At 44.8% G+C, this 13,126-nt stretch overlaps 2 protein-coding genes across 3 annotated transcripts in view; both read right to left on the reverse strand.

Moving 5' to 3' along the window:
* HNRNPM (heterogeneous nuclear ribonucleoprotein M) overlaps window positions 1–13,126 on the reverse strand; it is a 359,069-nt gene that overhangs the window by 191,622 nt on the left and 154,321 nt on the right. The gene's annotated exons all lie outside the window — the stretch shown is intronic.
* Window positions 1–13,126, reverse strand: part of PANX1 (pannexin 1) — a 46,786-nt gene that overhangs the window by 16,225 nt on the left and 17,435 nt on the right. For both annotated transcript variants that reach the window (XM_070623818.1, XM_008538828.2), the window contains exon 2: window positions 1,116–1,255. In XM_070623818.1, coding sequence (XP_070479919.1) covers window positions 1,116–1,255 — 140 coding nt within the window. The remainder of the gene's footprint in view (window positions 1–1,115; window positions 1,256–13,126) is intronic.

Here is a 13,126-nt window from a genome sequence, read left to right on the forward strand (position 1 = left end):
CGAAGGCTGAAAGTCAAAGAGAAGAGAGAACCCAGAAGAAGAAAGGAGCCACTGTAGGGCAGCACTGTGCTGAGTGGCACAGAATAAATAACCATGAAAGGAACAGGCCTGAGTCAGAGCAAAGGATTTAAACTGTTCTTTCCAAAAAGAAAGATGCTGACTGTGTTTTCGGCAGCAGGTCAAAGCAGGAGAGAGTCACACAAACTTCAGCCTTTGGTTTTTCAGAAGCTAAAATACCATGTTTTCCTAAGTAGATGAGAATACCAGAAGATACACAAATGTTCTATTTGTTTTCATGATGGACAAAAGAACCAGTGGTTGAAAATAAGGACAGGCTGAAACAAAGTTCTACTTTCATAAGCACAGAGAAGACCTAATGGAGACACTTCACTACGCACAGAACGTTCTCCTGCACAAAAGTGCCAACTCTGGCCCACGTTCTTCACTGCCCAGCCTCTGTACACCCCCCACCTCCACCACACCCCGATCCTGGGGCTCTTGACCTGCACCTCCTCTGTGTGGGACACTGGTGTCTTCAGTGCAGTGTTTCCCGTTCCTTGCAGTATCTGGATCCATCAGAAAGTAAAGGAATCTATTCCAGAAGTTGTGCTGCAGCCAACACACCCAGAAGGAGTCATCACTGTGCTTCTCGCTGCTCCAGTAACACACTGGCTAGAAGCAGCTGAACTCTGTGTTGGTCCTTACTTTTTCCAAGAGACGCTGTGTGTGTGGTGGACAAGACCCTGGCCAAAGCAGTGTTTCAGTCCTACCTCTACTACTATCAAACAGCGCTCACTGAGGCACTAGAAATGTACTGAGGACCTGCCATGGGCCAGACACTCTGCTGGGCATGAAGAATAGAAAGGTGACTAAGACACATGAGGTGCCTGCCATTAAGGAGGTATAATCCAAAGAGTGCCTCAGTTTCCCCATCTGCTAAATTAAGGTGCTAGATCAAGTAATCTCTGAGGCTCCTTTTGACTTGAAAGTGCTGTGGTGGTACGAGCTGAGTGACCATCCATATCTGTGTGGCCGTGGACTGGCACAGTCTCTCTGGGCCTCAGTTCCCACACCTATAGAGCAAACAGGTGAGATTTCAAAATGTCCCCAGTTACCTTATGCAGCCACAATGGCAGGTTTCCAGAATCGCCCTGCAAGGACTCCTTCTGCTGAACAGCAGCCCAACAGTAAGAATCCACGAAGGCAGCCTGACGCCAGGAGAAAGAACTTGGGGAGAAACAGCTTATTTGTGTACCTGAGAAACAAAAACAGATTGTTCCAGATAAATGAAAGCACAGGTGTCTGGACCCTTCCCACCCCACCCACCTCCCCCTCCCTGCCTGAGGTTTCCAGCGTTAGCTAAGTCCTGGAGCACCACGACAGGGTGAGGACAGAAGTGAAACCAAACACCCACGACTGTACTAAAGCTGAGTACTGGCGAGCCTTCTGGCCAACACTGGTCACGACAGCAGCCTGGGCTCAGTTGAGGAAAAACCCTTGAAAGAAGTGAACCCACCATAAAAAGAAAAAGTGAGCAAGAAAAGAACCAGAGGCAAAAATGTACAAAGAAGACATGCAGCGAGCTGGTTCAGTTTGGGGTGAGAGTTGAGAGAGGGGAGGGGGATAGGGTGGGGAGGGGAGAAGGGAGGAGGAGAGTCAACGAAGAAAACTGGACTAGAAAAGGAGTCCTTTTAGGCAAAAAACAGAGAACTTTCAGCCTGAGAAAGAGAAGGCTGATGGAACCTTTGGTAATCCATCACTGGATGGCCAATCAGCAGTCTTCCTTCTCCTCTAAGAAAAGAAGGCACAGGCTGAAGCTGCAGCCTGTTCTCAAGTGGTTCACATTCGGAAGGCACATGCTTGAGACTGCAGACCTCCAGACAAGGAGATGGTCGCCGGACGGGGAACCGGGAACCGGGAAAGCTGGGTCCCAATGAGGCTCTGCTGTTAACTCGTTAACTTGCTCTCCTGGGAAGGAGCTCTGGGACTCGGTTTTCTCCTCTGCAAACTGAGGACTACATTACTTACTACGTGGAAGACTCTTCAAGCTCTCGAGTGCCTTGGACTCCTAAAGAGGCCAACAGACCTTTTGGGGTGCAGGGCAGAAGCCGTGTACCCCCTCCTTGCCAGCCAGCAGAGGGCCTGGCGCTGAGCTTCTCCTGGCGGCCCCTAGCCCAGCCCCACTCCCCCATCCCATCAAGCACCTACAGGAGCGTGTGTTTGTCACAGGCTCCACGACCAGCTGCTGTCGCCCACAGCAGGCACACTCTCTCCCACATCCATGCAGCGTGAGACAGTGCTAAGTTCTTGGGCTCTGACATTAGTTGTATTTAAATCTAACTCTGTCACTCATAGCTGTGGCCTCAGGTCACATAGCCTTCCAAAGACAGGAATCTTCAAAAAGGGAATGACATTAATGTCTACATACTTAGCATAGTGCCTGGTTTCTAGCAGTTGCTCAGTAAGTGTTACATTCTTCTATATGAAGTAACTAGAAGATTCTGTTAAAGCTTTAAAGATTGGGGGCCTGGCCACCATTCTCCCTGACCACCCTATGGAGAGAACAAGACAATGGGAAGACACTGAGCTGGACTTCCCTAGTCTCTGGGACATAAAAAGCCTCAAAGGGTCGCCTTCCTCTGGGGAGGGGGTGGCCTCCTTTATCCTTGTGGGAGGAGAGGGCAGTGACAGGAATTCTGTCCAGAGAGTAGATTCTTGTGGTGGAGAGGGTGCAAGGAGCAAGGCCCTGAGTCCCCCCTCTTCTTCATCAGGTGCCTTTATGCCCACAGACATCAGGAAACGACTTCTCAGCAAGAGTTCTCAGAGGAGATCACCGTGAAAACCCAAATACCATCAGAAAGTGTCCTATAACAGGGTAAGTTCTTGCCAACCAGGAATGGCTTAAATATGTGTTGGGGATGAGGAAAATATTTCAAGGTCCCTTCCAGCTCTCTTATCCCATTAAACTTGAGTCCTTCCATTTTATTTTTAAAAAATAGAGTAGTCAGGACAGCACAGGACCACACGGCTAGCCTCACACTGCTCTCGCATGAGCATGCTTTCTCAAATGCTTCCTAAGAGGTCCCACACACCAAGGCTTACTGGGTGTAAGAGCAGATACTACAAGAGGGACAGGTAGGCCCCAGGTTATAAATGGATGGCTTCTGGCAAGTTGCAGCATCTGTCCAAATACTTTCTCAAGAAAACAGACAATGCCATTAGGATTTTATGAAAACCTGTCTGGTCGTAAGTTCCTTAGGTACAGCTCTCATAGCGCATGTTGCCAACACGTAGTAACATTCTTTCCATAGGAAAAGGTGCTTCAAGGTCTGTGTTGAGACCTCAGGGGCCTCCCCCAGGCAGTGGTAGAAACTGTTAGAGCATAAATAACTAAACTTATGGTACCACAGCTTTTGCAAAAGAGGAAGAAAGGAAATATAACTAAGTCTGGAGACAGAGATTGAGGACTTGTTGAGCTCATAAGTAAATGTTCTTCATCTGGAATGCAAGGTCAGAAGACAAGAGAGCAGACAACCAATATTCATGGCATACCAGGCAGCCCTTAAATCATTACCTCATTTAAACTTCACAACCAAATTGTGTTTGTGTGTATGTGTGTGTGTGCGTGCGATAGAGAGAGAGAGAGAGACAGAGAGACAGAGAGAGAGAAATCTTATCTTTATTTTACCCTGGACGAAACCAAAGCTCAACATAGTTCAGTAATCGGTCACCCAAGCTAGTAAACGCTAGCACCAAAATTTGAATCTACATGTACCTCTTAGTCTTTTAAAACACTCCTCTCTGGGCCAGTCACTCCAGCAAGGCCATGCTAGAGGAGGTCCTAGGAGCCAGGGCTCTGTCACACTGGGGGTGGTTTGAACAGATGGTTCCTCCAAGTGACCAAGCCAGCCAGAGCTTCCTAGGAAGGGTCAAGGACAAGTCCACGAAAAGTAACAGATCAAGTCCTGGGTATTGGGTATTCCCAGGCTAGAAATGAGAAACAGAGGAAGTCAAGAGCCAGGCAGGGCAAGAGCCAAATTGGGAATGAAGCGCAGGAGTAAAGGGAGGGGCAAAGCAGGAGGGTGCAGGAGGACCAGAGCAAGCTGGGCTGCGTAGCCCTAGAACATCCCCCCAGGTGTGACAGCTCGGCCTGGCTTACAGGCACCATGTCAGGGTGTTCAGCTGCTGCCATGGGGCTAGGATGCTTGGGACCTGGACCATCCTGACTCATCTCTCCAAATGTAACTCCACATCCTTTATCTCACCCACTCTTTGAAATAATATTGGGAGGGAAACAGGCAGTGTTTTCCTAGTAGTCTTTCAGTAAGGAGAGCTTCTAGTCTTTCCCTATTCCATTTTTTTAAAGTGTTGCCAGATTATTCATCCTAAAACTCAGTTCTGATCTTGTCACTCCCTTGGCTCAACGTTTTCACTGGTTCCCCATTGCCTGGAGTACAAATCCAAACTGATGCTGTCACTAGCTCAGGCCTGAGTTACTTAACGGAAGTTTCAACAGCACTTAATGGTTCCTCAAAGTTGTCTTTCAGGTCTTTTCCAGGAAGACAAGCAACCATGAAGTGCTTCAAACCCAACTCCAAGAGTGACGCCTGCACAGACGGGCTGAGTAGTGCCCCAAAAGTTACCTTTGCTTCATTTTAATGCTAATATCTCTGCCCCAGGAGGAGCCTACGGCTTATTAGCATAACATGCGATGTATGTGAGAGCAAGCTTTCAAACCACACCTGTATGAGCTTATACCCACCTCTACACGTAATGATGAAACTTCCCTTTTGAACATTCATTCCCCCTCTGAAATAAAAGACACTTGCTTTCCCTTGCTTGAGGAGCCACAGCTTTGGAAATGATTCCCTGTGGGCTCCTTATTTGCTGCAAATAAAATTTACTTTGTGTGACAACTACTTCTGGTGAAGGCTTTAATTTCAACTCACCAAAAAGTGAACCCATGTTGGTTTGGTAACAATGCTCCAATCCAATCCAATTATTGCTATAGTTTGCACAGGCTTGATTTGTTCCTAAATGGCTGCCTTTCCTTACACTATTCCCTCAGCCCGGGGGACCTCTGTCCAATACTTGTTTAAGTTAATGCCCCTCCCTGTCCACCTCCATGGCCCACCCTTTAAGCCCAGCTCAAATGTCACCCTCTCCATGAAGTTTCCTTCCCGCTGAGCTCCCACCACTCTTTAAAGCCATCAGAGACACCTTCAACCATGCTGTACACACATATATGTATATCTTATCTCCTCTAGGAATATCTCAACTCTTGGCTGGCAGGATGAAAACACACACACACACACACAAACATACACTTTGTCTCTCTCGACTTCACACAGCACTCTGTATCAAATAAATAACACCTGTCTGGTGCTTTAAATGTTTCAAAGTACTATCATAAATGCTGCCTCAATTAATGTTCAAGTACCCCTGTAAGATATCACTATCCCAGTTGATAGCTGAGAAAGCAGAGCCCCCTGACCCACAGCGATCCTCCAGCCAGAGTCCCATGTTCTTCCCACTCCGCACTGCTGCGTGTTGGCTGTATGAGTGCTCGCTGATTTCTAGAGAGTAGCTTTAGTGAGATATGTACTGCCTTTCACAACTATATAGAAAGCAAGAAACGAGTTTCAGGTTTACACCAGGAATACTAAATAACATAACTGGATCAAAGTGAGTCTCCTCCTTAGAGAGTTAAAATCAAAACCTACAAGGGGCTGGCCCAGAGCTCACACGTTTGGATCCCAGGCATGGACCTTGCACTGCTCATCAAGCCATGATGTGGCAGCATCCCACATAAAAAATGGAACATGATTGGCACAGATGTTAGCTCAGGGTCAATCTTCCTCACACAAAAAAAATTAAATTAAAAAAATTTTTTAAAAAACCCTACAACAGAAATAGTTGTCACACAAAGCTTAATGTTATTCACAGCATGCAGCAAACAAAATGGAGACCACAGGGAATAATTTCACAAAGCTATGGTTCCCCAAAGAGGGAGAGCAGGTGCCCTTTTTTTCTTTTTTGCAAGGAAGATTGGCCCTGAACTAACATCTGTGCCAATCCTCCTCCACCTTGTATGTGGCATGCTGCCACGGCAGGGCTTGACGAGTGGGGTGTAGGTCTGCCCCTGGGATCCAAGCCCGTGAAGCTCAGGCCGCTGAAGTGGAGTGTAGGAACTCAACCACTACACCACCAAGCTGGCCCCAGCAGGGGGCTTTTATTTGGGGCAGAGAATGAATATGTAAGAGGGAAGTTTTGTCATTCCCTGTAGAGGTGGGCATAGGCTGGCACATGTGTGGTTCAAATACAAGCCTCCACGTACATGGCATGTTATGTTACTAAGGCTTAAGCTCTTCCAGGGGCAGTGATTTTAGTATTATCATGAAGTAAAGGTTGCTTTTTTACACTTTTCCATTCTTCTGAGCATGCATCATTCCTGAAGTGAGGTTAGGACTGGTCTGAGTTGGTTCAAGCCAATGGGTAGCTGTTCATCCTCCTGAAAAACAACTTTGAGGAACTACGGAACGCTGACGGCACTTGTGAAGCAGCTCTTTAAGCAACTCAGGGCAGATAGCTGGTGACAATAACACTACTTTGGACTGGCTGAGAGTGCAGAGAGAGCTGCAGGCTTTATGTTTGTGTCTGGCCAAATATAACGAAAGATCAAGAGAGGAAACGCCTGCTCACTGGGCCCTGTGGAAGGAGCCACAACATCTGCTGAGTAAGCAACCCACACCACAGACATCCCCCTCACCCACCCTCCTGGCTTCGGCCTGGAGCCCAGGGCAGGGATCACACCTTCCCCCTGAGTGGCAGCCCAGGTGGCCTTTGGTGCAGCTTAGACCTGCACCTGTACCGCAGAAGCAGCTGGTGGAGAACAGAGGGCAACACACAGACTGAGAAGAGACAGGACTGCGACCAGGGAGGGCAAGCCAGTCCAGCGGTTTCTCAATGGCATCCACCACCGCTTGTGGACTGGCTCTCTCTTCCTGGTCCGACCTCACCAGAAGGGGCTTTAGCCCAGTTTTGCTAGTGTTCCTCTCTCTCTTAATAAGCTTTCTTTTCTTTCTTATGCATTACTAACACCCAGCTGGTTAGGCGGGCTCGCAACCAAAGGGCTGTGAGTTCTGAGCAAGCCTCAGGCCCCCTTCAGGTAAACACTTCCATCCTCCCTTGAGGGTGCCATGTGGGAATAAGTTTACCACCTTGCTTCTGTATTTAAATGCCACACACAACTGGGGGTGGCAAAGGAATCAGGCCTCCTGAGGAAGTTTCCTTAACAAAAGAAAACATGAATAGAAAGATCCAGTTAACTGGCTGGGAGGACTTGAGAGGAACTTTCAAAAGGAAGAGATTCTAAGCTGAAGTAACCAACATATTGAAGCGACTGAGGGGGCAGCAGAAAGCGAGCAAAGGGAAGGACCTCGTTGTGTACTTTTACCCCCTCTTTAGAGATGGGCAAAGTGAGGCTCTAAGACCCTGTGGCTAGTCGGGGGTAGAGCTGGGACATCCATCCGGGTCTCCATCTTTAACTCCCAAACACAAGAAAGAGGAGGCAAAAAGTACACGTTATTTGATGAAATTCGGGTCAGAGATGGTGGAATGAGAAGGAAAGAGCCAGGAGAGTTTCTTTGAGGGGAAGAATAATTCCTGGGGTTGCCTTTCTGAAAAGCACAGAGGGAAAACAGAATGTAATAATGATCATATCAATTATCATTAGTATCTATATGCATTTTAAAAGTTTGCAAAATGTTTTCATTTTGCAAAAAAAAAAATGAGTTCTAATTCACTTTAATGTAAAATATACACACACATATTTCACACATATGTAAACACACATAGGGGATCCAGGTAGATCATAACATAACCTATAAAGTAATGAACTTGAAAGTTCTGGCTATTATTTTAAGGTTGCCAAAAAAACTGAAAACTCCTCTCTTATAAACCCTCAAGTTCAATGAGAATAATTGCATCACAAGGACCCTGAATGTGTGGTATAAAGAGGAGATAGGAAGCAGTCAGCTCTTAAAAATAAACAGAACAATAACAAGCACTCATAGGGATGAAACAGGTCTAAATGACCCCAACATACTGTCATCAAATGAATCTGCCTAAAGGATCCTTTCTTGCCACACACTCATAGCTGCCAAACACCATAAAATACAGTAAAATTCCAAGAATCTCAGAGTAACTTCTCTTTCTAAAAAAAGAGACAAATCCCTCCCCATTTACCTCTCCGACAGACTTCAACCCAAACTCATCTCTAGCTTCAAACACAAGCAAATAAATATATTCTGGGAAGTCCCAAATTGTCCGTTACTGCCTTCACTTTCCCTTTGCAGGAAACGACCCCAAGGCACACATGTGTTTTAAACCAGTGTGAAAACAGAAGTATTCCCTGTAGTCCAAACTGAAAAAAAAATACGCTGAATTGATAGTTTTCCTTTCCTTTAAACCAAGTTGAATCACCATCTCTCTTTTTCCCACAGCTAAGCCTGGCTTTTACAGAGAACTCAACCAGGGCTAGCATCTGCTCCTTTGCTCAAATGGGCATAATCAAATGCCATCCGCTAAACGAGTTCCAGTAAGTCCCCAGATACTTGACTACCCATCCCCTATTGCACAGAGCAACAAACAACTGCCTGCCATTTCAGAATTAATGGCTTTCCTTTCAGGGTCTAACAGACTAGACAAAGGCCCCATCGGTACACAGTGCTCTTGCTAATGGAGAGGAATAATGGACCTGCCGACCACATGGTCCAGGATGTGTGACCACAGGGCAACACAGCCAAAGGAAACATACAACCAAGCTGGCGAGCCTTGGAAAGAACCTACAAGGCTCCTTTAATTCTGCCAAGAACAATGGCATAAACACTATCACATTTTAGAGACTGCCAAACACAAGAGCAGAAGCGAAAAGGAAGCTGGACTGAGACCACAGCCTCAAGGAACCATGAAGCCAGATTACACGCAGAAGAACAGACTAGAGAAGTCAGTCGTGCTTTGAGGGGTTCCTTTCCTGTGGTGGAGAGTCCAGTCCCTTAGCACATCCAGGAAGTCTAAACCACATTGAAGAAGAACTTGTATAAATTCAATGGGAAAACCTGACAGTTCTCCAGTCAATAAAATTTCCATGACCTGGGTACCAGGGAAAAAAAGGCATAAAAAGAACTCAATGTTCTAGTAAAGATGTAAAAAACTACTCAATATATTTAAATATCATTTCATTTTCTAAATTTTTGTCATCTGAGATTAACTAACTCAAAATACAGGAACTGATATAACAGACACCTAGGAGCTTACAGAGATATTGACATTTTGCTGTATTTACCTCATCTCTTTCTTTTTAATTAAACATTTAATTTTGAATTTTTTTCAGACCTACAGTAAAGTTCCATTAATACTATAATGATATTCAGCATAAAAAAGAAGGAAATCTTGCCATTTCAACAACACGTGTGGACCCTGAGGGCATTATGCTAAGTTAGATAAGGCAGACAGAGAAAGACATATACTGGGTGATCTCACTTACATGTTTTATCTAATAAAACTGAACTCATGGGGCCGGCCCCGTGGCTGAGTGGTTAAGTTCCCTCACTCTGCTTCAGCGGCCCAGGGTTTCGCCAGTTTGGATCCTGGGTGCGGACATGGCACCACTCATCAGGCCACACTGAGGTGGTGTCCCACATAGCACAACCAGAAGCACTCACAACTAGAATATACAACTGTGTATTGGGGGGCTTTGGGGAGAAGAAAAAGGGAAAAAAAAGAAACGAAAAAAAAACTAAACTAAACCCATGGATACAGAGAACAAATTGGTCATTGTCAGAAGAGGGGGAAATTGGTCAAGGTGGTCAAGAGGTACAAACTTCCAGTTGGAAGATAAATAAGTCTGGGGGATGTAATGCATATATAACACAGTGACTACAGTTAACAAAACTGTATTGTATATTTGGAAGCTACTGAGAGAGTGGATCTTAACAGTTCTCATCACAAGAAAAAAACTGTAACTATGTAAGGTGATGGATATTAACTAAACTTATTGTGATAATCATTTCTATATATATAGTTGAGATATATATAAACTAAACAATGCTATGTGTCAATTACATCCCAATAAAACTGGAAGAAAAAATAAATAAAATTTGTAAAAATGAATAAAATACAGTATCACCATTAAAAGAAAAGAATATTACAGTGAAATCCAATACACTCTGGCATTTAGATTCAACTGTTATTAACACTCTGCCACACATCCTCTCTCTTTATTTATGTATATATAATACATACATTCTTTTTTTTCTGAACCACTTTCCTCTCTCTATATATGTATATATAACATACGCATTCTTTTTTTTTCTGAACCATTTGAGAGTAAGTTACAGAGGTCATGACCCTTTACTCTTAGAAGTATATATCTTCTAAGAACAAGATATTCTTTTATATCACCCAATGAAATTACCAAATTAAAAAAAAATGATACAATACTGCTACCTCTATTTGGATTTCCCAAACTATCTTGTAAAGTAATTTTTTTCCCTCCAGTCAGGATCCAATCCTGCACCATCTGCTGCATTTAGTTGTTATGTCCCCTTGGTCACCTTATTCTGGAAGGCGCCTTTCTCTCATTCACGACTCTAACATGTGTGAAGAACACAGCCCCTCTGTTCTGTGTGATGCCCCTTAATCTGTGTTCGCGTGATTGTTTCTCCAAGCTCCATTCCTCACAGGAATCCCATGGAAGGGTTGTGGGTCCTCTGCAGGACATGCTGGGAGGAACCTGACAACAGTTTCCCCCATGATGGGTCATGTCACCTATAACGGTCACTTGGTTAAGGTGTTGTCTGCCAGGCCTCTGCTATAAAAATGCCTTTTCCCTGTGAAATAAGTGGTCTGCGGGGAGACCCTCGGAGACTGTGTATGTATTCTGTTCCCCAACAAACTTTCACCCAGTGGTGAATCAAATACTTCAACTGCGGTTACAAAATGAAGATTTTCCAACTTTATCCTTCCCTCTACATTTTAGCATTTTACTCAAAAGAGGAGCTTCCACTTCCTGTCATTTACGTGTTTGTTAGTATCAATATGGACTCGTGCTGTGTTTCGTTTTTCAGTATTTTATAATCTGTCACTGTTATCCATTTTGATGCTCAAATTGTTTCAGTCCAACTAGCTCCTGTGTCCTTCTGGCATGTGCTCCCCTTGCTTTGAGCACTTCCTTACTTCTTGGCACAAGATGTTCTGAGCTTATCCTGTACTTTCCCTGCCCCAGGTCTGCAACTGGCCATTTCGCCAAGGAGCCCTCGGTTCCTTTTGGTGGGTAATAAAGTTTTAACACCACGATTTGGATGCTAGATGTGCTCATTGCTACTGGGATGTCATTTCTCCTCGGCCCTTTCAGCAGACACAGCTAGGAACTCGATTTGTGTGTGTGTGTGTGTGAGAGAGAGAGAGAGAGAGAATTCATACTGAGACTTCTAATTCCAATCCAACACCACCGGATTCTTCCTTACCTCCCCTTATTCCATGTTTGTATCTTTTTTCTTATACAGTGAGACCTCTAGCTCCCAAATATCTCAACATAGTTACTCATTTGCTCAATCCTAAAATCAACACAAAATAATTTCAGAATTTTTAAAGCAAAGACATCTGATTTCATTTTAAAAGATTCACTCTGTATGTTATGTCAATAATTGGACATTTGGAATCAAGGATAGAAGCAGAGAGCAGTCAGGAATCTACTGCAATAGTCCAGGAGAGAGACGGTACGAAGAAACAGTCACGGCACACGTCTACCTGAAGTCTCTTCCATTACCTCTAGGTCTTAGCCTGATCCAAGCTAAAGGCTTTGGTTCTGTGAAATGAAGATTAATGCAAAAGGTCAGATGCAAAGTAGAAAGGGAAATCAACACAAAGATGTCTGCTATAATACTATTTATATGTGAAAAAAAGTGTTCTGCAAAATCACTAAAATAACAGAGCTTATGGAGCATAAAGGCTTGAGGCAGATCATTCAAAATTTCTGAGGACTTTGTACCTAGAACACGAAGCAAACAACACCAATCCTGATGAAAACATATTAGTGTGATGAAGGGGTGTATAAGGAAGGCTGCTGAGTTATGCACAAAAGTACAGGAGCAAAATGCACAGAGACCAGAGAGAACCGCCTGGATGCACTTCCACAACAGGGCACGGGACCAAATGGAGCCAAGAGGAAGAGCATAGGGTGAATGGGCATCATGTGAACACCATATTTCTCTGCAGCTTGCTTCATCCAGATCTTCTTACTTGGTGACACAAATCATTCACATGCTGGATAAAAGGCAAATGAACCAATGTGACTCCCACATTATACTGGTATTCCCCTATGGACTGCTCGCATATATGCTAATTCAAAGCACAGAATCATGTATTGAAGACCTGATGTCATTTACTAAATACCATTAGGTAGGAATTAGATGCTCTCATTCAACAGAATAAAAAAACCTGTGGACTAGTTATCATTTAGTCCCATTTGTCAGATGAGGAAACAGAGGCTCAGAGAGGTTAAGTAACTTCCCAAGTCAGACAGCTAATACTCGATATAGGTGCAACACAATCCCAAGTATGTGGCCATAGCCTTTTCCCCAATGTGGTGACACCCTGGGAACAAGTGATCAGGGAGGAGAGAAGGTGGAGGCTGGGTGAAGTGGAGAACAGGCGTGTGGAATGCAAGGCCAGCCAATAACACAAGCAGCAGCAGGAAAGGGCCAGCTTCAATCTCCCCAGCAGCCTGGTCCTGAGCGCTAGGCTCCAATTCATAACAATGTATCATCAACAACCACAGAGACAAGGAGAGCAGCCCCATGTGGTCAATGGCTGGTGTGTGACGACCTAACCCAGAGCATCTACTGCTGCTCTGTGTGGAGCTTTGTGTGGAAGCTTGCTGGCAGGGTAGAGGGGACTGCAGGCATGGAATTCACCCAGTAGGGACGGAGGCTGGACCCAAGGAATGGAAAGGCCAGATCAAATAAACTATATCAACAAAAACATCACAGTAGGAATACAAGATGTGACAGCCAAGAAACAAATTCTTGCAGCAACTCCAGACTAGCCACACTTCCACTAGAGG

This window comes from Equus przewalskii, chromosome 6 (genome assembly GCF_037783145.1).
Source record: "Equus przewalskii isolate Varuska chromosome 6, EquPr2, whole genome shotgun sequence".
NCBI classification, from domain to species: domain Eukaryota; kingdom Metazoa; phylum Chordata; class Mammalia; order Perissodactyla; family Equidae; genus Equus; species Equus przewalskii.